At 42.4% G+C, this 27,867-nt stretch overlaps 1 protein-coding gene across 1 annotated transcript; it reads right to left on the reverse strand.

The window, feature by feature from the left end:
• Window positions 1-250: 250 nt before the first annotated feature.
• On the reverse strand, window positions 251-27,221 carry GAN (gigaxonin). Its single transcript, XM_056500672.1, has 11 exons — window positions 26,964-27,221; window positions 13,527-13,641; window positions 12,339-12,689; window positions 11,679-11,896; window positions 10,706-10,827; window positions 10,098-10,210; window positions 8,922-9,071; window positions 8,463-8,599; window positions 7,860-7,988; window positions 1,824-1,933; window positions 251-540 (listed from the first exon to the last, which is right to left on the reverse strand). Exons 1-11 carry the CDS (start codon window positions 27,128-27,130, stop codon window positions 359-361), a joined length of 1,794 nt encoding a protein of 597 aa, XP_056356647.1. The 5' UTR covers window positions 27,131-27,221; the 3' UTR covers window positions 251-358.
• Between the last annotated feature and the right edge of the window lie 646 nt (window positions 27,222-27,867).

A 27,867-nucleotide genomic window follows, 5' to 3' on the forward strand; every position in this document is an offset into this window, starting at 1 on the left:
TTTGCTTTTCAATAAGCTTTGCCAAAGGAAACTGATTCCCACCAGTTTCAGACACAAAAATCCTCCTTCAACAACACGGCTTAAACTCCAAATGGTTACGACTGAAGGTGTTTCCTCGATCTCCCCTTTTATTTTCCCCCTTCTCTTCTTTTTAATGTGTACTTAAGTTATTTGTTCCCGAAACAAGTACTGAGACTCAAGCTTTTGTAAGCATTTAAAACAAAAACAGTTACCATACCAAAGCACAGCATACAGTGTAAGTTTTCAGCTGTAATTTCTCAGCTTTTCCTTTAAATAGAGCTAGATTATGGTGCACTGCGCAGAACTCTTCCAGTCTCCTCCCCTGGCGGCGCAGGGGTCACGGGGAAGGTACGCGGATGCGGAACAGCCCCTGCTGCAGCTGCAGGCGGAAGAGTTTGCAGTTGGCGATGCGCAGCGCCGCGCAGCCCGTCCGCCGCAGGTCCGACGGGAACAGCGGCTTCGTGCGCTGCCAGGTGCCCGTGCTTCTCTTGAATTCCCGAACATAGTCATAGTTTGTACCTGAACCAACGAGAAAAGAGGGGAAATGCTTATGTCCTATGTTACAATGTAAAGATGTGCCTGAAAGTGTGTATTCTATCACCATCTGCTGCAGCCAGGTGGGGCAGTGATTCTTATCTCTATGAGAGATATCTTCTGCCAATGGGCCATCTGTTAAAAACCAGTTCTTTTTATTTCCCACCCTTCCTCCAGGAGATATCTTCTGTTGATGGGCCACTGAGTCCCACTGCATGACTGATAAGATTACATCATCTCATTGTGAGATGCTCCACCCAGGGGGAGGAGCCAAACACTTCCTACCTAGATAAAAACTGAGATTTGGAACACCAAAAGCAGCCCTTTCCCACTGGTTTCCAGAGGACAAGAGTTACCAGACCTTTCTACAGGATCACTGTTTCAACAAGACCACTTCATCTGGACTGCTACCACAACGCTAACTAGTGGGGTGTCAGGTTGTATTCTGACTCTGTTAGTGGTTTTTATTTTGTACTATTGCTTGTATTTTATTTTTCTCTTTTTTTTTTTTCCTATTAAATTGTATTTCTCACTTGGAGTCTCTCACTGGTTTTGCTTTCAAACCAGTACAGCTTAAAACTCACTGCAGCTGCCACATTTAACTTCTAGTAAGGTAAATACATGAACAAGAGCATGCACAGGAACACAAACAGTGCCTGGATGGGGAGCTGAAATTATCGTCAAAAGGGAACTACTACAATTGTGACCTACTTACACCCCCAAATTTGGAATTTTGTTAGCTTGTATTTTGGAGAAAGCCCTGCTACACACTCATTCACGTGCACATGGCTACAAAAGTCTTCCAGATCTCTTTTACAGAGTGTGACCAGATGCTGGCAGCTGAGAACTGAGTATATTTAATAGCACACATCTATTTGGTTGGGATTTAGAGCCAAGAGTCACTATCACATCCATATCAACCACTGGACGATGCCCCTAGAATGCAGAATTGCCTGTTTTCCACTACAAAGATTAGCTACAACTTCAGGCATTAACAGGTCTTCTTACATTTAGATAAAAGTAGTCTTGACCTCTTGTGGTCTTCAAACTAATCAACCAAATCAACCCAATGCTCATAACACTGAACTCGTTACTGAAGAGGTCCAAAACCAACCTGTGTGTTTCTCTACGTGCAGCACAATCCCCCTCACCCACAGTGACAGAACAGTGTCCCAGCCTCTTATTAAAATGTTCAGTCTCATCAGTGCCAAGTATTCAAAATGCTGGAAAGAAATGAGCATAAAGAGGTTTTCAGGCCTGGTCCTGACCTGTATCAAGATCTCCAATCACGTATATGCTGGCTCCGATGGGCACAGCTCCATACACGAAAGAAGAGCTAGTTGGGATACAGAGGTTCTGGTCATTTAGATAAATCCACCTGTAAAAATAAAAATTAAAAAGATTTTTGGTGAGCACTTTAAAAAAAAAAAAAAGAATCCAGAGTCTTTTTGCAGCTGCAATCTTTGATTCAAAATCAGAGTGTACATATTAATTTGTTATGTAAAGAGAACATTGTATAGTTTGGGACAGCCAGGAAAAGCAGCTAGTACTGCTGTATCCTGAAGTTGCTTAATTTCAGAATTGCTCCATTCATCTGTGTAATCTACCTATAATAAATTCTTCTCACAGCCACCCAGTGCAACCTTCTGGAAGAGAACAGGCATGTCAGAGAGCCAACAACAGCTATGCCAGTCAGTCTTCCCTACAGAGAAAATTTTAGGCAATTTTGTCTTTAAATTAGTCTTTAAATTGTCTTTAAAATAAACACATACAAGTATTATAATGATCCATAGTAGGGGAAATAACAAATTGGTATAGCAGAACCTTGTTATTAAGCAGTGTGTCCCCCATATAATTCTTCTACTTCTTTAATACTTTAATAGTGCTTTATCAGGGAAAACAAATCCTTGCCTGCTATGAGGAATGCAGCACTTGGCAATGCTTAACTTCAAACAAGGGATAGAAGACTGGAAATCAAAGTGGTAGTGGAATTTGGAAATGTCCTTTATCTTGGATTGACACAGACCTTCCCAATCACATATCAAGCTCTTTTCAATCCCTTTCCAGCTCCTACAGTAATCTTAAATTCCCCTGTGTTCACTGTAAGCACAGGCTCATTTCCACTGAGTGAAAAGCAGTTTTCCATGCTGAAGCCTCTGGAAAGCAGGTAAGGATTTTCTCTTTATCCATGTGGGATGCTGGTCATAAAGAGGTCCAAGAGTTATCGTCATCCTCTCTGTGGCTCTGAAACAAATTCCTACAAAATGCTGCTGCACCTTTGCAGATGCTGTCACAGTTACCATGTACAGAGCCTGAGATGTACAAATCACAGCCATTTTAGGGGACTGCTCCTACACTTCTTATTAAATAATTTACAGGTAACATGAAGGTCTGAGCAACCTTTGAAAATCATCCCATATATTTTCATGGCCACACCAAGTTAATTTGAAGGAAAAAGTTAGGAAATGCCCTCCCAGATACTGCTGATCTTTGAAAATTCTGCATCATCTGAACTCCTGATTCAGGAGTAAACCACTCTTCTGGCACTGAACGAGACGCTGCTCCATATCAATTATCTTGGAGACAGAAATCAATTTTTAAAGGGCAAATGAAAGGATTAGCTGTCCATTATTTTGTCTGTGCTGTACACTGAAGGATTAACGTTCTGTGCAAAGCAAGGAAATGGTTTGTAGCTGTCACAGAAGAGGACAGATGAACTAAGGAGAGAAAAGGAGAAGTTCTCTTCACTGCTTCAGAAATTCTCACAGATCAAAACAACTTGCACCATATTTCATTAGCTTCCTTCCCTTACTGTAGGAGGAGGGCACAGTATTTTCACTGCCTTTTAGCAGCAAGTGACCTAGAATTCTGAAAACTGAGTAAGTGGAAGAGAAATGCAGAACGAAGACTGAATTTTTTTTTTTTTTTTTAATTCTAACTATAGGACCAGGTTAAGGAAGGGAAAAACTCAAATCAGGAGTTCATCTGCACTAGATACTCCGGGTTTTGGAGTTTAAATAAAAAATCCTAAGCCCACAGGGTGAAACCCAAGCATTTTCCTACTGTGCATCACCAAAGAACAATATTAAAGTATCTGTAGCTGCTTGTGAAAATTCATCCTCAGGTTTTCTCAACGTGTATACTTTAAAAAACAGGCATCACTTTTCAGGAACACTCACAGCAGCTTTAGCAGTTAAAACTAGGAAGGAACAAAGACAGGAAGGGCAAGGGGTCATGTTTCATCAGAATTTGACTAAGCTCCAGCTTAATGTGGGTTGTGCCTGCTGTTTGAACAGTATGGAAAAAACACCACGACCAAAAATTCACAATCTTCAGGAATCTGAAAACAGTCCTTGGAACAGAACTCTTGCGTACTTCCCTGGGATGGCTCCACTCAAACCGAGTCCAAGAGGAGCAGGGGGAAGGCAAGTCCTGCTGCAACCACGGGCAGAAGTGATGGCTCTGAAACTGGAACAGGCTTCCACCCAGTTTAAAAAAAGAAGCGAAGGAATCCTGATTTTTCTCAGTCTTAAAGTGAGACAAACAAAATGATCCATCCACACTGCTGTAATCAGTGAGTGGGATGGGGGTAACTGCTTTATTTCCAACAGGGAAATAAATAAAGATGTGATACAGAACCATCATATTCCAGACACGTCACCTCAAGATCACTCCAGCTGAGAAGCCTGGAAATTAATGAAAATCCATGTTCCTCTCATCTGACATGCTATCAGACAGTTAGTGTTCTCATTGCATTTGCATAAGCACTTGCTTTTAATGAAACTCCTGCACACTGACTGGAAGAATGTTGCTAATTACATATACTATGTTACAAGACTATTTAGGTCGCTGGTTATATACTGCTGAAATGATGTTCCAGTAGCAAGAAGAACATTGTAAAGGATATTTTACCAAAGTGCTGCTTCTGAAAAATATCTATCGCTTTTATCCCCTTCAATACCTGCAAATTTTTGTAATTCTTTTTTTGAATCATGAAAAGAGGGAAGAAATCCTGCCCCACTTACAGACCACCAAGGAAAGCAGTGACCATACACCAACAGATCTTGCAAAGAATCCTAAAGTCAGTTTGGGTTTTATTAAATATTTCCAACCACCCACACTGAAAAGAAAAAATCCGAGTGTGTGCAGACATCATCCAATTCTCTACTCACCCACATGGTACAAAAGGTGTACTCTAAATTATGAACTCTGATATAAAGAAAGTCTGACCCATCAAGGTCTTGAGTATGTATTTAAGACTTCCTGCTTTTTATGGAGTAGATCAACAGTGAATCACTGAGTGAAGGATACCTTCACATTTCCATCTTCCATTTTCACATTCATTAAATCTGTTTTTAGCTTGATCGATATTTAAAAAAACAGGATACAGTGCACACAAATCTACATCCTGCAAAAACCCTGCAGTCTGACATACAGCTTTTTCTATCTTTGGGTTCACTTTAATCTACTCATGCACATGACTCTAAAGACAGGCTGACAAAACATTTATTAATTGAAAAATCTCAGTTACAGCAGCACTTCAAGTATGAGAATTATTTCCTACATTACCCTGTTCACATTTCATGTGGATGCTACTATTCTGTCTCACTTCATTTATTTTATTACTTGTTTATACAGCACAGCTTAACAGGAGTCTCAATGTTTATTTTTTTGCTAGTGTGAAGATCTCAGCATATCCCCAGTCTTTGAGAAGTCTGCGTCATGGTTAAGAATAACAATTTTAAAAGACTCTGCACTGTGAGTTATTTTGGAGTAAGTTACTGTCAAAGTAAACAATATTAAACAAGCCCAGTCCTTTAATCCAATTCAAACCAGAATTATGGCAGCTTACATGAATTAATATGTTTATATACCGATGTGAGTACATCCTTAGACATTCACACTGGAGTAAAACCTGCAGCTCAGACACTCAGGCTCTGGGTGCCTGGGATGATGCTTGACCCTGTGCTCTGGCAATGAGGCCTGAGGCACACATGGAAATTTGTGCAGGTGACACAGGTGTGCACTGCTGCACGTACCCCTAACCAACACCATCCCTGACTGAACCCACAGTCCAGAGAGTATTCTTCATCCACTGAGAAACTGAACATAATGGAGTTCTGCACTTACTTAAACAGCTGGAAAAGCCCACAGCTCATGACAAACTATGCAATATTGGCATAGAGCTATTAATAAAGTCACTGTGAATTTTGGTTTGTTACTGCTAGAATTGACCTGCTACACAGATCTCTGAGGGCACTGAAACCTGGGATAACTTCAGACCCTGGAGCTGAGTGCTGGAACATAACACAGAGACACTGCACCCTCTTCTGGCTACAGCACCCCTGGGCTGAGCTGGGGCTTCCAAACCCGGGGAGCACCATCACCAGGCAGCAGCTGCCACCATCCCAACCTTCCCTGGTCCCCAGCCTCCACAGGAACATCCACAGCCTGTGCCCTGCCTGCAGACTCATGCTGACTTAAATTTCTAAGCTCAGACTGGGCAGTGGCAGAGCAGAAAGGCAAAGTCTGGTATCTCAGCTGCCCTCCCCATGTGTCTCCTCCATCAGCTCCATCAGTTACCTCTGCTGGCTCCCCTGCCCCATGCCAGCACAGTGCCCAGCCACACACCCAGCACTCAGAGCAACTGGGGCAGCTGGAGTTATCCCTGGATTATTCAGGATTATTCAGTTATTCAGGATTCCACTGGAATCGTGCAAGGCCTTGGGGATGTCACCAAGCAAAGGCCAAGATCCATCCCATGTGGGATCCATCCCAGGTGTAGGTGCTGCAGTCAGCAGGTGGCACCAGGGACTCACCTGCAGCACCCAGGCTGGGCCCTCCCAGCTCCCCAAACTCCACTTCATGGAAACTCAACCTGCACCAACCAGTGAAACAGGTTTGCAGCCACTGCTGAGGAGTCATGAGCTGTAACTTCTGAAGAAAAGAATCAGGCTGGAAATATTTCAAGTACATCAGCTGAAAATATCAAGTAGGAAAGAGGGGAGCCCTTCTTTTCACAGTTCTTTCCTTTTCAAAAAACCTCTTGCAAAACACTGATAAACTTCTACCATTTCCCCAGCCTCCAGAAGTGTTCCCTAGCAAACACTAAGGGAGCATCAGCAGCAACAGCACTCTGATCTGATCTGTCTGCTTCCTTTAACCAATTTAAAGGATGTTTTTCTTCAGCTTCATTTGATTATAGCTAGTTTAGACATCACTTTGAACAACAGAGGAGATCTCTTCATACAGAAATTAAAGTCTCTTTACAACCATATCTTGCAAGAAAATTATATAATGAATTTACATCTACTGTTCTATTTTTGTGTCCTTTTATACAGGTCACTGTCATAAATCAGTCTTGATCTTCTAATAAAGACATGCTAATCTCCTTCACTTGTCAACAAGCCTTGAAACATCTGACCACAAAGCTTTTTTAAAATTTAATTTATGAAAGAGGAATAATCCAATTTACAGTTATATGCAAGAAAAAAAGTCACTGGAGGAACCAAGCTTGTCACTTATGACTGGAGAGTAAGGTGACTAAACAAAATTCAAAGTAAGGTAACTTTTTGAATGGTTACCATGTATAGTAAGGTGGATTCCACTACCAAATGAAATAATCAGAAGCAAATAACAAACAGAACATGATAACAAGATGATAACAAATTAAGTAATCAGAAGCAAATTCAAAACAAACAGAAGGAGATGAGCCATGCAGTCTGGCGAGGTGGCTGTGGGATGTATAATATCCATAGTGTCTTTCCTATGGCAAAAGCTACATGGGTGCCATCAGCTATAAATGTTTGGAACAGAAATGCATGAGATTTCTTATCTCTAGTCTAGGAATTCCCTCAGCTGCAAATCTTTGGAGATAGGACTGAATCATGAAGAAATATCCCTGTACATACATACATTCCTCCACAGAGCCACACAATCATTTAGTTTGGAAAAGACCTGTAATGAGCACTCAACAGGGAGCCAAGGGCAGGGGTGGGGGCAGCAGTACCCTGCACTTGGGGAAATCACAGAGTGCAGAGCAAGAACCACAAACTCCCTGAGTGATCAAGGCTTCTCCTGCCCAGGGGCACTCAAGACTCACACAGTGGCTCCAGGGCTTTAGGCTTGGCATGTTAGAGGGAAAAGTGGAGTGGGTGGGCCTTCAGTAACAGTCATACCAGGTCACAAAAAGTGCAGTGAGCAACAGACCTCATGCGCTTTGGAGTTCAGGAACAAGGGGTGAGGGAACAGGCAGATGACTGGATGGCAAGTTATTTTCTATGTTTAGAGCTGAAGCCAGTTACCTTTTAAACTCATCATGGTAAAATTCTGATTTGCACGTCACCATCTCACTGGCTTGGCTGTCATCACGACTCCTGACCCCACCAAATACATAAAGCTCAGAGGCAACTCCACAGGCCACTGCCCCAAATCTGAAAATCCAGATGAGGAAAAAATATTAACGTAATGCATCAAAACCATTTTGCATACCCTTCTGAACTTTCTTCATCTTTTACTCTTTTATTTATTTATACATACAGATGCCTTAAATATCCAACAGGATGAGTCATGGATATTAATTGTAAGCACCTATTCAGATCAAGAAAGAAAAAACTAGTAGAAATACTTCTCTCTAAAAATATTCTGAAGTTCCAATTGAACTATAATTTCTAGTTTTCATTTTGCATCAGGGAACTTGTAACATCAGGGCTATGTTTCTATAGAATTTGTATTTATTGCTTGGATGCTTGTCTTTACTCAGCCGCGTTAACTGCAGGCCACCATGACTCAGAAAGACCTGGTGAGACTCACAGACCATCTTCACAGATTCATCAGAAAAACAACACTTTCCTCTCAGCAGAGGGTTGGAAAAGCAATCTAGCCCCCCCCATCCCACTTTCCCTCACCTCCTCTCTTTGAGAGGACAGATTGCTGTCCACTGCTGAGTCCTGGGGTCGTAACACTCCACAGATTCAAAGAGTTTTCCATAGGAGCCTCCACCCATTGCATAGATTTTCTTCTTCATAGCTGCATAGCAGCCAATCTTATGGAAAAAAAGAAAAAGATATCTAAAATGACACAAATGCACAGTATTGAGAGCTCCAAGCTGTCTACACACACACACAGAAGTATTTAGGTTGCCTGTACCATGTGTCAAACAATGCAAGGCATAAAAATGCTCAGCCACAGTTTTGTTTTGGTGTATAAAGAGAGAAGAAACTGCTCACTCTCACTTCTTTTTGAGATATTTGCTACAGCTTCTACTTGAAGCAAAACATTAAAATACATATTTTTAATATATATACATATATCTGCATTGACAGTTTAAGAAGAAGCAACACAATAATATAGGATGTAGTTTTTACCTTTCTAACCATGGTCAAGTCTGGCTGCTTGGTCCAGGTCCGGCTATAAATATCATAGCTCTCCATAGAGATCAGCTCTCTTTCACCATCCTCACCTCCCAGAATATACAGAATCCCATCAATCTCCACCACACCAAAATTATGTCGTGCCTAAGGAACATCAATAAAGTCAACATTGGAAAATGCAATTGCCGCTGTGAAAAAATGAATACAATCTTATTTTTCAGATTATCTGTCTCCAAAGTGCTATTGGTATTATGCCTGGCTTTTGTTTTGGGATTTTTTTTAATGGTGAAGTCCTAAACACCAACATAAGATTATTAATTTAATCAACTAAACAAAACAAAGGGTACCAAAAGAGGAAAAAAAAAAAAAAAAAAGCAGAGCAGCAGAAGCCAAAGAGACCACCAAGAAATCTAAGAATAGAGTTAGCCATATGTCAGTTCTCATAGTGGTGGTCTCCAGAATGAAGTTGCTGCTTTCAGGTCTCTATAACAGCAAAGCCTGGACCCATTCTCTGTGCAAAGGCAGCTCCTTTATTTTGTATGTATGAGCCCAGCTACCCCTCTTAACTAAAATTGTAGCCAAATCCACGTGCCTTTGTCAACCAGATTGCAAAGAGGAAAATCCTGTGGTAAACACCTTCTTAATAAACTACCTGTGCTGATTTACAAAGATAAAAACACAGGTGCATTAAGGATATATGTTTACAAATAACAAACTGTTACTTTTTGATGGAATGTAATTATGAAGAAGGAAGCATTAACTCAAACCAAACCTAAATATGTCTGTGCAAGCCAAGTTCTGTATGTTGGCCAGTCCTCTGTCCATCTTTTCTGCACAGTCCGATCCCTTTGTCCATCTCAGAGTCTCTTGTTTTAGAAGGCCAGTACACGCAGAACATTAAGTATACTATAGGACTGATTCATAATGAAACTCCTGAAATTTTGTAGTTCATCTTACAGTTAGCTCTTCACCAATTGTTTAGTTTTTCCAGATCCAGCAGTCAGCATCAGACCACAAGAACAACAGGATATAAACAGAAGTCAGTCTGGAGCATGATTTTGAATGTGTAAGATGCAAGCGACTGGAGATTCAGAATAAAATTTTGCAGAAGAAACGGAACATTTTGCCAAAGTAAAAACTTAAATCCCAACAGTTAGATAGAGATCTTGCCTCATGCATTGGTGGTAAGGAACTCCATGAATTGGTGTCTGGATCATATTTCTCTCCAGAGCTTAGCGTTCCCTTGTTTTCATCCTGACCACCAAGCACAAATAAAAATCCTTCTGTAAAACAAAATGTAACATGATCTTAAGAACAGGACTCTCAAGAAGAGGACTCACACCTGCACACTGAGCAAAACATGACTGATGAGCTGTATTCTGGAATTCACCAAGAGATCCAGATCAGCCACAGGTCACACTCTGGACTGGAGAAGGGAAAGCACATAGTTACATCTGACTCAAGTCTACCCCTGCAGATACCCTTCAACATATTCAGTGATGCAGCAACTAGAATTTACTTAAAACATGAAATACTCCTGGAGAGACGGATGTAGCAGATTCCCACAAAAAGTTGCAGGAATAGTGATTTCAAGACACTCAGATGGCAGGGATTTTCACAGAATCAAGTACAGTTTTGGGCAGACAAAGGGGAAGCAAGAAATAACCCCAGTGCAGTCAGTATTGAAGAAAACATATTATTATAAGCTGTATCTCAGATTTTGAGGCACTGGTAAGTTTTCATAACATTAACTTTACAAAGACAAAGTTCCCCTTTACCTGCTGACAATACTCCATGATTGATCCTTGGAATACTCATAGGAGCAAGTTCAATCCAGAGCTGTCTATTGGGATCATAAAGAGGACACATACACCGCATCACTGAGGTTGGTTTCCGTGATCTGAACACAGGGTGGGAGGGAACAAACAGAAAGAGAAAGACAAAGACAGAGTTTTACAAGTTCACTGGTAACACCTTGTGTGCAAAGCTTGCTTGTTCTTGTGTTCTTGTATATTCACCACGTGACAATTCCCTGGTAAGGAGAAGACCCCCAAACCAAACATGTAAATTGGGTTTGTACAGACTTGGAGACATAAAATGCTGATTCACTTTGTTCCTACTGTATCTGCCTGTAACATCTTTTATGAACTTTGAACTAGCTAAGAAGAACTGATAGAGTATTAGTAATGTCTGAGTAAAGTGATTCACAAACTGATATGTAAAATGCTATCTGAGTGGTTTACTATGCTTCTATAAAGAGCTAACATCCAAATGCTAAATGTATTTAAACAAGACAGAACCCTCCCTTCTGCTGCAGGGGGTACTCAAGAAAAGAAAGGGATTATTGTGCAGAACAAGAATTTTCACCTTATCTCAGATGCACCAATTATGACTTTTTTTTTGGAACCACATCTATTATAAACAAAACAGTTTAAAGCACATGTTCATTACTTCTAAGTTTTGTTATAGATGCTTTTCAGATAATCAGAAACGATTCTGTGTTTAAGTCTATTCAGTTTAACTGTTTGTTACTGAACAAACAAAGCTTCTCTAAGTTTACTACATGTTGAATGTCAGAAACAGCATAACTATTTATTGCTGAATCATCCCCAAAGGTATTTTAGGTGTGTCTGACCAACCTAAAACAAACTCCAATGATACAGTAATAAGCAACAGGTGCACATGTTCTCTGTTTTCAGAGTGCTGTGAGTGCTGGCACTGGGACCAGCTGCGATGCCACTGCACACTTACACTCTCTCCTCCCCGCCAACAGTCACGATGCACTCGGAGTAGCCCCGGGGCTTGAAGGAGGCCAGCATGGCCTCCCCCTGCTGCGGGGGCGTCAGGGGGATGTTGTTGCACTCCTTGACGATCTCGCGCACCAGCGGCTCGCTCATCATCTGCTCGCGCAGGTAGGCTGCGTCCAGACCCGACACCCACACTGCTGACATGACATCCTTCATGTGGACCTGGGGAGGCAGAGGGACACAAAATCACCCCCTGCACGGAGGCACCCGTGCAGGTCCTTCTGTGTTTGGCAAATACTTGAGAGTTTGTGATACTGGCAAGTAAAGCTATACAACACAGCGTTAGAAAGAAAATGCATCGGGTTCTCAAAGTTTCTCTATAAATGTGCTTCTTGATTTCTCACCATGTAAACAAGATTATATCATCAAATGTCAAAATGGTGCTTTTTATCTTAATGCCTATTAAATAGTAAAGGCAGCAGATGATATATCATCAACACAGCTTTCTCCATTTTACTGCAATGCCATGGTCTGCATTTCAGGCAAAATTCAATAAATTCTATAAGATTAGTCCTGAAAGAAACAGATCTATTTCAAGTTCCCACTGATTAGAAAACCCCCAATGTGCGCCATGTTCAAAGTTCAAACATTTGGATGTCCTGACCTTTCTGGATTCTGAATCATGAGAAATCCACCTAATCACCGCTTCAAAGACGTATCTTTCGTTTCCAACATTGAGCTTTTCCATCGACAGCACTTCTTTCAGTTTTTGAGGAGTCAGTTCCAAGAATTCCTCTGTGCTGCTGACATCTCGAAAGTGAGTTTCCAGATACTCTGAGGCAAGGTAGTGAACATGATGCAAACAATAGTGCAGTGCAAAGTCCCGAATACCAATACAGTTCTCAGCAGCTATGCAACCTTCTAAAAACTCACAGCAGAGAGTTTTTAAGTCTGTAAGCAGCAGGAGATCAGCTGCCTGTACCACATCTTGGATAGTTTCTTCATTTAGCCTGATCTGCAAGAATTAATTTAGAAGTTATAGCTACTATCACCCATTTGTTCCATGACATGCCTGCATTCATTACACTCATTCTCAGGGGCTGAAAAATGGAGTATTAATGCCGGTGTAAAAATTAGGAGCAACTGATATGCTAACCATTTATTAATTAACACAGGGCTAGAAAGGCATTTGCTTGACAGAAGGTATGGAGCAGAAATTTTATAAGTTCCTGAAGTAACCAACCATAAAATTGCTCATTTCATCTGGGAACCAAAAATGAGTTTTGCTGCAATAAATAAATACGTTTTTTAAACACATATGCAGGAATGAATTTCAAGCCAAATCTGCCTTTTCTTTTTCTGCTGAAAGCTAAACTCATTCAGCAATCTCAGTCTGGTTCCAAATAAACCATACACCCCAACTTTAATTCCTGCTAAGGCTCCTAGCAGGCAGATCTGACAAGAGGCCAGAGAGGTGGACACGAGGGGCAGGGAGGGGGGGTGCCTGGTGTTCTGTAATGCTCAGTGATAGGGTCTCCATCTCTGTGGCTACCAAAGCAGTCCTCTGCCACAGCTGACAAACACTGCCTGTTTTAAAGCAGGTTACTGAAGGTAGCCACCAATTTTAATACAAGCATCTGACATTGACTCTAAATTTTAATGTCCTCCCCTGCTGCAGAAGAAGGGCAGAGACAACTCCTGCAGAGCCTACTGCCTCTGCTTCATATGCCCAGTCCCATTCTGCAGATGTTTTATCACAAAGCTTTAAACATCTGTCAGGATAGCAGCATTAAAACTCAAGTTATTTTGACAAATAGTCCAAGTGAGGTTTAGGGGTTTTTTAATACCATACCTGCCCACTGAAGATGTAGTCTAGTATCTCTTTCATGATATCAACAGATATCCCTTCAAGCTCAATCTTGTATGTTGAGCCATCATCCTTTGGAGGATTGTAATTCAATTTCGTTCTAAGAGAAGAGAAAAGAGGAAAGTTCAAAATCTGGACATTGCTGGGTCTCATTTTCTGAAGAATATGAGATCACAGAATATGGATCTCTTGAGCCACAGCAGAGATGTTAAAATTTTCAACGTGATGGGAAAACTGTCCCTTGAATTAGCACGTAGGTAGGGCCTCTGATACTGCTTATCACATTTCCAAACCGAACAAATCTGTCAGCCTTGCAAACTACCCAGGCCATCAAAGAGGCAGAGTATTTTTTATCCCAGTTCATTCATCACAAGCATTCAAAAACTTCACTCAGGCCTTCCAACTGAACAGCAGCTCTGCTGACAGATGAAACATAAGAATTTGCTCTGATAAAGAAGGAAAAAAAACCCAAAGCAAAACAAAACCAAAACTTTTTCTACCAAGGAAGAAACAGCAGATGTGATCAGAATATTCACTGGCAGCACAAACATTTGGATTGCATGACCATTTTGTGTAGTTTATGATGTTATCAGCCTAATGCTATGCCTGACTGTAACCAAGCCATGCACTCACAGTTGCAGGGAACAGCCCATGTGCTGCTCAGCAGAGCTTTAAATATTCATTTACATCAGTGGACACTTCACTTACAAGCCATTTCTTTAAACATACCAGGAGGGCTGTGATGTGCCTGTGAATAGAATGGTGGGGGCTAGGGGAAAAGGTGAGGAAGTAATAATAGCACAGCAGGCACTTTGCTGTCCACCAGCTGTCCGTACAAACACTTCTTCCAGGAGAGACAACTTTAAGTGTTCAAAAGGGAGCAACATTCACCAGTCTGGTGCAAGCAGCCACAAGAGCTTATAAAAGATAATTTAAAACTTATTTTTCCACATTTTGGTCAATGAAGAATATATTATATAAAGACAAGAAAGTTTGTTTCACTACCTCTGTGTATATATAGTGACTGACATCTATACCACAGCACACTAAAATAAAAGCTTTTAAAACTTCTTAACATTCTTTGAATTAAGCTTTGAATATATCCTTAGATAGAATCAGTTTTTTTATGTGAAAAGCTGTGGCTTTGCTAAGATGGAAATGCCCAGCCTCCTGCTATCCAGTCATACTAAGCAAATACATAAATAGGTCTTAGCTAAGGGCAGATTCTGCCTCACTTACTCATATTGGAATAAATTAAGTTTCTCACAAAATAACCTCTAACTCACACTAAATAAAACCTTAGTCTGTAAGGAGCTATTTTTAAGTGTGAATAAGGGCAGTAATTTTAGCCCTTTAGTTCATCATCATACTTGTGGTCCTGTCTTCACATCCCTTTCCTCTTATGCAGAGCACCCAGAGGCAGAGATGCTCAGGTGCCCATGTACCACTGCACCAGGGCTGGAGCTGCTTCACCCTCTGCACAGCACGAGTTACAAGACAAGCAACAACAACAACGTGGTGTGGGTTAGGAAATTGTTTATTTCCTAACACTTGGAAGAAGATTAGGAAAACTATGTGACTCCCATTAAAGTGCATGCTGCAATAGCAGGCACTGATTTACGGCTTGTCAGCTGAAAACTCCTGTCCCAAATGCTCATTTCCAGCAGAACATACAACATGTACCTCAACCTGAGCCATCCTTGCCCATGTGCAGTGTGCATTTTCCATGTCTACAAGCTCCAAACAAGCCACAGAGCATATATATACACAGGGCAAGGTGCTTCTTCACTTCTAAGAGAGCAAAGGCTCCTTTACATACATTTTCAAATCTATCCAAACTACCTCCATTTACACATGAGTTCTGGGATTTTTCGTGTGTAACAAAAAGCACTTCTTGATTCCTAGGATGAAACTGTGTTTTCTTTTAATTTAACATAAAATTAAGTTACAGTGTCTGGCTTCCTTCAGCAGAAAAAAAAGTCAGGTGGGTGATCCCTGGATCTCACCTGAGTCAGGTACCTGTAAGAAGCTCTTATGATCATATACACAGTAGTATCTACACAGAACCTGGGGTGTCCAACACATAGTGGGCCTTAAAACAGGTCCAAGGCATATAATAAGCATGTTGATGCCAGCACTAATGGGGAGATTAGGGAAAGGACTCATGCAATTTATCACTAACTTTCATCTTAGCATCACCTGCACACACCCAAGCTAAATCACCTTACTGCATGGACTTTACACTGACGTCTCCTGGTAACAAGGAAGTGCTGTTCAGAGTTTCTGGGTCTTATCAGGGTAGATGTTCTAATTACTATGTACTTTTTCTGGCATCAACAGTTTGTGAGGTGAAAAGAAATTACCAAGGCCCTAATGCAAGGCAAAAACATGAAGCCAAAGCAGAAAAATAACCTTGAGGACAAATCAAATTACTTCAAAATTAGAGACACTCTTATCTAGGCAAACGTTCACCTTATGCAAATGCTTCCCAGTTCAGATTAAGTTTTGTTCCTATCATCTATCTGTGGGAAGCAACAGTGATCCATCTGTCACATGATTTTAATTTGCTGGTTAATAAAATACAAGGTTATTTATTTCAGTACAAGTACTTCTGAGCTATGCCAAGAGAGCCATTCCCAAAGGCAGCTGGGGATACTCCTTGTCACTCACAACAAAACTGCAGGACAGCTACTGGCTATTGGGAAGAGAGGAGGAAAAATATGATGCAAGAACATATTATAACCTGGTTTGGGGCCGTAAAAGTTTAAGAAAAAAAAATAAATCATGAGTCCAAATGGAAAGAAAGCTGAAGGAGGAAAGAAAAGAAGGTGTGCAACAGAGGGCAAGGAGCCACATGTCCTCTTGCATCACCCAGCACCAGCTGTGACCTGCACCCACACCTCGCCAGCAAACTGAGGCCTGGGCATCCCTGTCATAACACACAGAGACAGAATGAGAAAGTTTCCAAACATGTTTGTTCCCAGTTCTGAAAGACAATGGGCAGCACATGGAGAAATACTTAACCCTTGCCCTCTATCAAACTTCACTTTAGAAAATAAGCTACCAGCTATGCTTAAGCAGAAGCTTTCCAATCTGTCAGCATCCCAGGAGGAGGATGCCTTCCTTCTGTCATCCTCCTCCTCCTCAGGCTCCTCAGCCTCTGATTTGTGTGGCTGAGAGCTGGAAGTGGCAACCAGCAGCCCAAGGTGCAGAGATGTGCCAGCTGCAGCACAGCTGCTTCTAACATGTGACAGCTTCCTACTGAGGACAGCATTTTAATTACTTTAAAAGCACTCCAAGCTGTCAAACCACAGCAGAAAAGGCTGCCTCAGTCTTCCTTAATTCAAATGGAAGACCAGAACATCAAGATCTAGAAGGAAATAATCCTCCCAGCCAACCAAAACCCCCGTGAGTTGGGAGCAGAGCACAGCCAAGATAGAGCTGGAAGAAATGAAATAAGGCAACTTCTTCCTCCTGTTTTCTCAAGTAATTTAATTTTGAGCAACTTGACTCCATACACGTTTTAAAACAATAATTTCAATTTTTTAATTAAGATCATGATTGTAAGTTGAAATTGCTTGCAGTAACAGAAAACTGTTCTATAAATGCTCAACATCCACCCCAACATCTTGTGCCTCGTCAGGAAAACTGCTGGCACACACAACACCTTGAGCCAGTGGCATAAGAACAAATGGGTTGATGTTGTGTTTTGATGTTGTCTGTGTGACAAATTTAGAATCTGCTGTTCCACATCACTTAAGGAATACAATCCTAATGAGTCATCTGAAATGCCCTACATGAGGCAGAATGAGGATAAAAATTCCAGTACCTCTTCTGTATACATAAGCAATATAAGCAAGGTGAATCCTCAAAATGAAAAGATGGGCTCAAGAACTGATGTTGATACTGCTAGGAACAATTTACATCTAATGACATAAAATAGATTCAAATAAAAAAAAAAAAACCCCACAAGCAAAAAGCAAACCAACAGGTAAATTAAGACTGCTCACAAGTCTTGTTAAAATTAAGATGGAACTTCCAACTTACTGTTATTTTAAAAGAGCAAAACAAAACACAACCAATACTTCTGACCTTATAGTCAATCCCTGTGAAAGCACAGTTGTGGGACAGTCAAGACTTATAAGAAGCAGATTGAAAAATATCCATGTGTCTGAAAACTTGGTTTTCTTACATTTTACAGTTTAAAGTTTACAGGAGGGGAATAATCCCTTTTAAAAACTCAACTAGACAAAACAACAAACAAAATGAAAATTCAAATTAAGAACTTGGCCACCAATGACACCACTTGCTTTCCTGAGTCAGACACAATTTTGTGGGAATATTTTCATCTTTGAAATCTCTGCCTTATCTATAAACTATTAAGAGAAGACAACTGATGTGTTTTTACCATGGTCACACAAGTTATACAGAGAACAAAATCACAACTCTTGGAGAGCTTTAATCCTTAGAGTGCTGGTATACTGGAACCTAAACAAGTAAAGAAAACACCTGTCTGCACAGACTGTGCCTATGAGAATGCTCCAGACCACAATCACCACAAGCAGGTTGTTGATATTTACAGTGAACAGCCATCAAAAAATCTGGGGAACAAGAGACAGATGCTTTGGGTTTGATGCTCTGCAACACAAAACTTTTACCTGCTCTCACGTCACCATGGTGCAAACACAGTTCTCTGACCTACTTACACTGCAGGGTGTCAGGAACCAGACTGCAGGAGACACCAGGGAGACACTTGTCTTTTGGAAAGGAGCTGTCTTCCCAAATTAATGATTTTCCTCCAGATTAGCCATTAAAGGCTGGTCTACACATGCTTTGCTAGTATTGCCACATGGCAAACTTTAATACTCAAGAAGCAAAGCTGTCCTTTGAAACCAAAGGGCAATAAAATTGGAGTTTGATGATTTATCCTTTACCTGCATCAGTGTTTTGGCCTTTTCCAGAGAGCATCAGCATTTTAAAATGAAGTTGGACCTCCAACAAATGGTTCCAGCAAAGACATGCACCAAACCCAAAACACGCTCAAAAGGATGACTCAGTCCCAAAAATGACGAGTACTTGGAGATTTTGCATCACTAAGGAGAAAACAAAAAATCTGCTTGTGATGCAAACATAAGGTCAATTTAATCTCCTGGTCTGGGCTTCCTTATGTAGGATTGAGTGTTTCAAGTACAAGCTTTCCATGGTAAATCTAATTAAGTCCTACTTAGAACTGACCATTTTAATGGTGAAGATTTTCATTTGTTTGCCTTTATCCCTGCAACGTTTTCTCCCATAAAGGCAGGTCTTTCTACATGCAAAAACCCCTTAATAATCACATTATTAAACAGGTCAGACATAAAAACATGATGCAGCAGTTCACTCCACCCACTGCCATCCTCCAAAAAGATATTTTACAACCAAATCAGAAGGTTTCCTTTGAGGTCGCACCCTGGCCTTTAGCAGCACACATAAAAGCCAGTGCTCACCACACCCTGCAAAGGGTGCCAGCTCTCAGAGGATTTTGGCTGTGCCTCTCCTATGTCTCTCCTATGTCTCTCTCCTTAAGATTATCTGTAACTCCAACTTCAGATCTCAAGGCAAAGGAGTCCACTTCACAGCTCAGCACAAAATCTTGCAGAAGATGCTTTAAAAGAAACAAAAACTATGACATATAACTTAATTTTTTCAACTACTGAAAAGTTTAAGTCAGGCAAAAATGTTGCTTCCCCCTTTCCATAAGAAAGGGAATAGGGCAATTCCTTCAACAGCAGCACAGGGGACATGTACAGGGCTCATGGGCTTTGCTCAATGAAGAGCTTGTTTACCATGAAAATCTGAAATTACTCTGATTACACTGAGCTCATCCAGAGCTAGATTGTAATCTAAATTGGAAATCTACCTTCAACCAGAGTGTCTTGCCTAAACATGTGAGTTAGCCCTAAGTAGACAGAATACACACTCAAAAAACTGTGCCCAAGGATGGACCCTGGGAGTTCTCAGCAGCAGCAAGGACCTGATGTTTCATTTCACTTTGGGTTTCTTCAGCCAGCCAAAACAACCAAGCAGCTGCACCAGCTGAGCTTGCAGACAGGTCAAACACTAGCAGTGCAGATGAGCTGCTGGGCACCTGTGGTTTGTGCATGAAGCACTGCTCAGGCTCAGCTGTGATGTGGTGGGGCAGTCACTGCTCATCTGTGCTGGACCTTTCTGTGACAGAAACACCTGCCACTGGGTTTAGAAAGGTAGTTTGGGTTTGTTTTTTTGTCTGCTCCACTTGACAGTCCAGTCCACTCACTGAACTGATGATTCCCTGCAGTGTCACACTTTTTCAGGTAGCAGTTTGGAACCAGGACTTCCTCAGAAAAACAAGGAAAGATATTTTTTAAATAGAGTTTTAAGCCAAGAAATGAAGAGTGCTTTACTTGAAATATGTCTTCTTTCAAATGAACTCTACTTTTAAACTTGCTAAAAATGCTTTTTTAGAAGAAACAAGTACAGTGCCATACTCATGCTGATAAATTTGCTGTTAAATATATTCAAGAAACACAGTGCTGTGTAGCATGTGTCTACTAACCCAAATATTCCTGTAACTTACTAATATTATTATTTAACACCAATAGATCTGCTGGGAAAGCTTGGATTAAGCACGTTTTATACCTCACTTATCCTTACAGCACATAGGAGGAATAAGCAACAGAGTCAGAGAAAGATTTTCATAATTGATACCAAGTATGAAGTCAAATGGACAAAATTTTAACTGCATGAATAGTGTTGTGGAACAGCTGGAAGATGTTTGGAATCCAGCAGAGGGAAACACTGGAATTCTGGATATGCCAGAGCTGGAAAACAAGAATTTCACAGAAAGCAATGCCACAGCCAAGAGGAAAAAGGAACCAGGAACATGGATTTCATCAGCACAGGAGTCTCCAATGCAGAGCACTCCTCATGTTCATAAATAAAGAGCTGCACCAGGCAGCCCACATTGTCCAGGGGATGTAAACCAACATGCCTGAGGACATAAACCAGCCACTAACCACATGGTATTAAGGACATACTTCCTTGATAGGGACAAGGACATTCAGAGCCATGCATAAGCAGTGATTTATTTTGGTTTTTGGACATATTAAGCCATGGCAAAGATAAAATATAAGAGGCAAAGACAGGAGTGGAGACTCCTCTGTGCATGGGTAGCACTATCTTGGTACTCAGTACCAGCACAGAGAGAAACTTCTGTGCAATATTCAGAGTAAGAGCCTGAACAGAGTGAGGAAACAAATCCTTTCAAACCATTCATTACCATTCATATTTGTCAGTCCACACCAGGAAAAAGTTCCTTTAGTAACTGCAGCCGAGACCAACACAAACAAAAGAAGTTCAAAGAATTAAAAAAATAAAAACACCACCAAAAAAACCAAAACACAAGTCAAGCATTTGAGACTCATCAGCTCCAGACACATCAGGAACTTCAGAGAACCTCTGTTCCAGCCACAAAATACATTCCAAATCGAAAAGGAAAAAAAAAAAAAAAAGGTTCTTTTAATAATAAGAGTTTTGCCAAACAAGGCAATTAACACAAGTGTAAAGGCAACCTACAGAGTATAAATTACCCAGACATCCCAAGCAGCCCCATCCTGCCACACCTTCCATCTCAGCTCACCTCTTACGTCAGGCACGCCGAGGAGCTGCGCGTCCCCAGGTACAAAGAAAGGACAAGAAATTTCATCTCTAGTTCTCCTGAATAAACAAGATGCTCTTATTCCCAATTCTCCCTTTGCCTGGCATGTAGCAGCAGCTCAACTGTATTTTTTTTACTATTTTGGGCTGGGTAAGAACCTTATGGCTTCTTCCCTTCAGGCGATCTCTAGGGGCTTGTTGGAGCAGGAATATAATTAACAACTCCCCATTCAAGCCTGGTATAGTGACTTCTAAATCCCTTTTCAAACCATAAACTTTTAACATACCTTTATCATTGTTGCCCCTTAACTGCTTATCCAAACATAACATGCATGTAGGCACTTCTGAGTTGTGCCAGGCAGAGAGTTTCTGGCCAAGGCAACTATTTTGATTTACTGCCTCTCAAAGTCACAGAGACTTTACAACTCAGCTACCACTAAAACATAATAGGTAGCATTTCAATCAATTTTTTTAAAAAATCAAAACCAAAATAAAACTATGTCCAATTTAAAAAACAAAGTCTGGAAGCAAATTCTGGCCTGATTTGTTCTGACTTCCTACTGCCAGGGCAACCTCCAAAGCTCCCAGGGGACTGTCAGAAACAAACTTCTCAAAAGAAGCCTTGAAGACAACAATGGCTTTAGAGCTCTCCTTGACAATGCAGTTACCACAACACTCCCTGCACATTCAGTGAAGAGGGAACAAGCCCTGGCACAAGTACAGCATGATTTGGCTAAAGCAGAACCTGGGACGAGGTCCTGAAAACCAAACAGCTCCCAGCTCCAGCTGCCATTTGTGCTCCTGACTTCAGTATTCATCCCAAATTGAAGGGAAATTTTAAAACACTATAAAAGATCTTTATAAGTGTTAGTAAAAACCAAACAGGTACCAGGAAATAAGCAGCAGAGGCTGCTGGTATGTGTTGGCTCCTACTTGACCTTGCTCTAAAATATTCTTTGTCCAACAGGTGTAACAAGAAGTGCCCAGTCGCACCTCCAGGGTGCAGAGGGACATCCCATCCCACCTCCCACACCAGCACTCACAGATGCTCCCAGGCACACTCACACAGGGATGGAGTCTCAGCAGGCTCCCCTGTGACAACTGCAAACGCTCCAAGTGCCAGCACACAGAGGAAAGGGCAGGAGGTCAGTGATGGGGGCACGACCCCCCACATCTCCATGGAAATCTATTTCAGCATTGGCCATGGCTGTGCAGGACTTACAAGGACTGCAGTGTTCTAGGGATGTCAGAAGGTTGAACAGGACAAGTGAGAAGATGCAAATGCTGCCAGGTTATTTCTCACCAAAACCCATTTACAATCAGTACAGCTATTTATAAGTACATAAAAATAATGTGAACTTAATCTTACATTTACATTGTTGTTTAGTTATGTTCATCTGAAAAAAAAGATTTAAATATGATTACTGGTCCATTACTAAGTTTGAAAAGAACAGTATAGAACACATACAGCCATCTGCAATCTGCTCACGCAGATGTGTGAAAATCAGACAAAACTTGCTGAGGTAACAAAAATGTCTTAATTCAATTTGTAATGCAGCAGCACAATCCCTGCACAACAACATTGCATTTGTCTAAGAATATGGGCTGAAATATCCTCTTTGTTCAGGTAGTTCCCACATGTTCCCTGTGATCCAGGCAAGCAGACAGTAAGTGAGCAAAATATAAAGAGTTGCAAGTTTGAGCTGGCCAGGAACGACTCATGCCAGACAGTGACAGATCTGTTCAGATGGGAACATCTGCTGCTATGCTGAGGATACCAGGAATGCTTGGACCAAATCTATCCTATAAAGGGCTGGCAGATCTATGCCACAACTCAGGCCAAACTTACCAGTGCAAGCATGGTTTGTTCAGGGAAAAGCCCTCTTACAGCACTGTAATTTACACCAGGCTCTCAAACTAAATAAATTAAACCAGGGCAATGCATCTACTCCAAGGCAATTGCCAGGACAAAGAGTGCTACCAAAAAAAGTGCAGGTTTCTGGTTGATTTGCTACAGAAGAGAAAACCAAGAGCTCACCTAGCTCGGGTATAACTGCTCTGGGATGCACAGCAACATCACCTTGAGCCAAACCACGCTTTGTCCTGTGGCGGTTTCTTCCAGAGGAACCCTCCTTTTCTCAGGCTCAGGAACATACCACAAGATGTTAGAGATATGCAGGGAGACTTCTGTGCTTTGTAAATGGCAGGATTTACTCCAGGGGCACACAGAGGGGATTAGACAAACATATAAGGGAATTTTGTAGGAATTCACACAACCATCCCAGACCTCACTGCCCTGAGAGAGCTACAAACCACTTGGCATTAAGCAGTTGAGGCAAGACCCCAAGAGTCAAACTACCACAAAAATTAAAATTCTTACTGGTCCCACAGACTGAAAATTTGAAAATGAAACAGGTCTTTTTTATTTTTCTGTACTTGCAGAAGCTACCTCATGGATCAGACAGGCAGGTGGGACCCATGACACCAATAACACTCCCAATGTGTTTCTGTGCCCCGTCATGCTTTTTTTTCTCTCCCCACTGAAGCTGCTATCTTTGAGCTGCATGGATAATCCAGTTGCCAAAGAACTAGTGGGAAAACACATCACTATAATTTACAAGTGTCCTACTCATAACCAGTCAGCCAAACAGCTTCCATGCAAAACTAAAAAACAGGTAACGCTCCTCTCTCTGTGGCTGCACAAATCCTTCAGCATGCACACTCCGCTCACACCCAACCACCCCCTCACAAAGTTCATGCCTACTTATTTTCCTACTCACACCCTAAACTAGGCATTCATGCAAACCCTACAGTTTCTGAACTCGCCCACCAACTTGCCCACAGCCACAGCACATAATGACACAGCCAGACACTGAAAACACATCAACTCATCCTTCCACTGCTTCACTTCAAAGTTTCATGTAAACGCTTATTTTTATTCCAAGTTTTACTTCTGAAATTACTTAATGGATTTTTTTTAGCTTTATATTGGAATTTTTCAAATGAAAGCAATCTGAATCAATTGGCATTTGGAGACTGTAACAGCCTGTGGTACCAGAGCTTTGGAATCAGCTACCCTTAAAATACAGGGGCAAGAAATTCTTGTGTCTCCTGCAATAACTGTTTATATAGAGGCCTAAGCGGATTTTCTTTGGAAAACCAACACTCAAAATAAACAGGACTTGCATAAACTAGGTACAAGGTGGAGATCAATTTTATCTCCAAAAAGAGCCACTGAAACATTACCCTTGGCTGGAAACACAATGCTCCAACATTGGCAACCTACCTGACCAATTCTACCCAATATGAAGACCTGCTGGACTAAGAGAGATCCTGGAGTGATAAAAAGAAGAGAGACAGGCAGCAAGTAAAAATTAGGCTCTGCAAAGATAGAAATGTGTTTCCTAATGTGCTACACAAGAACTAGGTACACGTATTTTCTGTTCTTTACATCTTGAAAGCCTAAGGAAGAGACATGAGTAATCTTAAAAAAAACAACCAACCAACCCCATACTTAATAATATTTATATATTAATGCATGTAACCTACTTTCACACATAGTTAATGAGTTCCTTCATGAGATTTGAACCTGAACAATTCTCAGTTTAAAAAAACCACAACTCTAATGACTACAAGTTTTGTTCCTAATGTAGTTGTGTCTGGAACTCTTATTCGTCACATACAATTAACCCATGTTCCCCCAGTACATTTTCCAGAGATTGACAGAATGCAAAACTTAAAGATGAAATTCTGTGAAAAGGCACTTCTCCACAGGATAATCTATAGTATCTTTTAGTTAAGCATTTCTTTTTCACATTAAAAATTCTGATATTTTCTGTAAACTCATTCTGCTGTAACAGTAGAACAGCAGTTTTTCCAAGGACATGACCTCTTACCACCTAGAGCAACTCTTCTTAAACTTAACATCAGGCATATGGTCATCTAAAATATGATGGCAAATGACCTAAAAAGCATCCAGGAATTTTGAAGGGTATGAATCAATGGCTCATTTCTATTTCACATCTTTGATTTCTTTCCAAACCTGCTTCTCAAGACAAGCAGTGACAAAAAAACGCTCCACTACATCCTTTTTGCAAATTCTTGATTATCTTCCTTCTTTGTGCATTTTATTTTATATCTCAGCTCTACTAGTTTAATCAGTGCAGAGAACTCCTTACTTAAGTCTCTGCATGATCACTACTATTTACAAGTTATTTACCAGCCTCATATTCTATTTATTTTTCATTTATTTCTGTACTCAAGAATGTTGAAGTTGTACTACAATGGTCACCCAAAATACCACATTGCCTAAAAGCAGATGATATGACATTGCAGAAGGTTGCATTTTTTTGGACTGTAGCATAAAGAATCCCCATCCTCACCTAGCAAAAAAATGCAAAAAAATGACAACTTCACAGGAAGCAGGAGCTGGAAGAAATATCCAAACAGTACAAAAAGTCTGCTACAGATTTATGATAATCCTATGTTTACGTGGTATTGAAGGTCTGCTCCTGCTTTACACATCAAGACAAAACAAATGCCTTTATTACCTGCAAATGAGTGGACTTAAAAACCCTTTGAAATTAACCACTTGTACGTTTTGTTTATGCACTCTGGCATGCAGATATGTACCATAACATCTTGGGGAGGGTATATTCTTTTCACCTGATGTCACTGGACTTGTCAGCACTGAGTGTGATGGGTTCAAACTGGTGTCAGCAGGACTCTCCATGACCTGGGTTTCCCTGCACACACAGCCCAGGAACAGCTGTTTGCCAGCACCTTGGAAACCATGACTGTGCTAATGCAGCTCGTCCTCCCCGACACTCGCTGTCAAGTGGCACAGTTCTGACTGCACATGCTGCTGACAGCCCTGCCAAGAGCTGCCAGCGATCCTGGCACCGCCAGGCTTCGTCCCTCTGGCAATTTCCGAGTGATGTTCTTAGGTGCTGTGGGGGCACAAGCGATAGGGAGACAAACCTGTATTTTTATTTTTTAATTTAGAAGCCGATGTACTTCAGAACCCATGACCACCAGCTGGAGCCCTGTCTTGCTAAAAGACATTAAGGAGGAAAAAAAAGATGCTGAAGTGCTGACTCGGTGCGGCCGAGGGACACACACAGCCCAGACCCTCACAGTGCCGCTGGGATGCTGCCCCTCGGCCGGACACCTCCCTCATCATCCTCACAGTTCATCCTTCAGGGGATACTTGTTCACACCAGGCGCTTGGCAGCAATTGAGTCGTTGGGGGGATTTTTTTCCGTGGTGGGTGACACAGCCTCTCAGAACCGGGAAAATCAGCGGTGTGTGTGCCGAGAACACGACGGGTCCTGAGGAGGGGCAGCGGCCAAGGCAGGGAACGAGGGAAGGGGGGAAGGAGGGAAGGAAGGAGGGAAGGAGGTGGCCCAGCAGCTGGTCCCACAGAACCACAGAATAGTTGCTGTTGGAAGGGACCTCTGTAGATCACCCAGTCCAGCTCCTCTGCCAGGGCAGGGTCACCTGGAGCAGGGGACACACCACCGCGTCCAGCTGGGTTTTGAATGTCTCTGGAGGAGCCTCCACACCCTCCCTGAGCGCTCGGGCCAGCTCCGGGCCGAGGCGCACTCGGGGTCCGCAGTTTCCCCCTCCGGCCCTCCCCGGCTCCTCCGTCCCCTCATGCCGCGGATCCCGCTCCTTACATAACCCGGCCCCGCTCCCGGAGCGCGGCCCCTCCGAGCGGCCGCCCGGGGGCTGCGGGCCCGCCCGTACCTGATGTAGGGGCTGGCGGCCGCCAGGATGTTCTTCTGCACCGGGATCTCCTCGCCTTCCAGCACCAGGTGCGCGTCGCAGAAGCGCGTCTCCTCCCGGAACGAGCTGAGCGCCCGCAGCAGCCGCGCCGGGTGCTGCGGGTCCGACACGGCGCTCGGGCCCGACATGGTGCTGCTGCCGCCGCCGAGCCGGGCCGGGCCGGGCCGGCTCAGTCCCTGCCCTCACACCATGGCTGAGCGCCCGCCCGCCGCTGACATCATCTGCCGGCATCATCTCCCCGCGCCGCCCCGCGGGGGCGGCCCGGCCCGGCCCGGCCCGGCGGCCTCGGGCACCGCGGGCGGGGCGGCGCTGCCCGCGGGAATCTCGGCTTTGTCTCCTCACGGCTTTGGAATGTCGCTAGGGGAGGTCCAGAGAAGGGAACGGAGATGGGGAAGGGGCTGGAGCACCAGGAGGGAGCTGGGGGGGCTCAGCCTGGAGGAAAGGAGGCTCAGGGGGAGCCTTGCCGCTCTCCGCATCTCCCTGGCAGGAGGATGGAGCTGCGGGGGATCGGCTCTTGTGCAGGCAATGAGAGCAGGACAAGAGGAAATAGCCCTAAAGCTGTGCCAGGGGAGGTTTAGGTTTAGGTTTAGGTTTAGGTTTAGGTTTAGGTTTAGGTTTAGGTTTAGGTTTAGGTTTAGGTTTAGGTTTAGGTTTAGGTTTAGGTTGGACATCAGGAGAAATCTCTTCCCAAAAAGGGTGATCAAACGTCGGAACGGGCAGCCCAGGGAGGTGGTGAAATCACCGTCCGTGGAGATGTTTAAGGAAAAGCCTGGAATTGGCACTCGGTGCCATGGTCTGGGTGTTTGGTCATGACTTGGACTCGATGATCACAGGGGTGTTTTCTAATCTAATTGATTTTGTGATC

This window comes from Oenanthe melanoleuca, chromosome 11 (genome assembly GCF_029582105.1).
Source record: "Oenanthe melanoleuca isolate GR-GAL-2019-014 chromosome 11, OMel1.0, whole genome shotgun sequence".
Classification (NCBI taxonomy): domain Eukaryota; kingdom Metazoa; phylum Chordata; class Aves; order Passeriformes; family Muscicapidae; genus Oenanthe; species Oenanthe melanoleuca.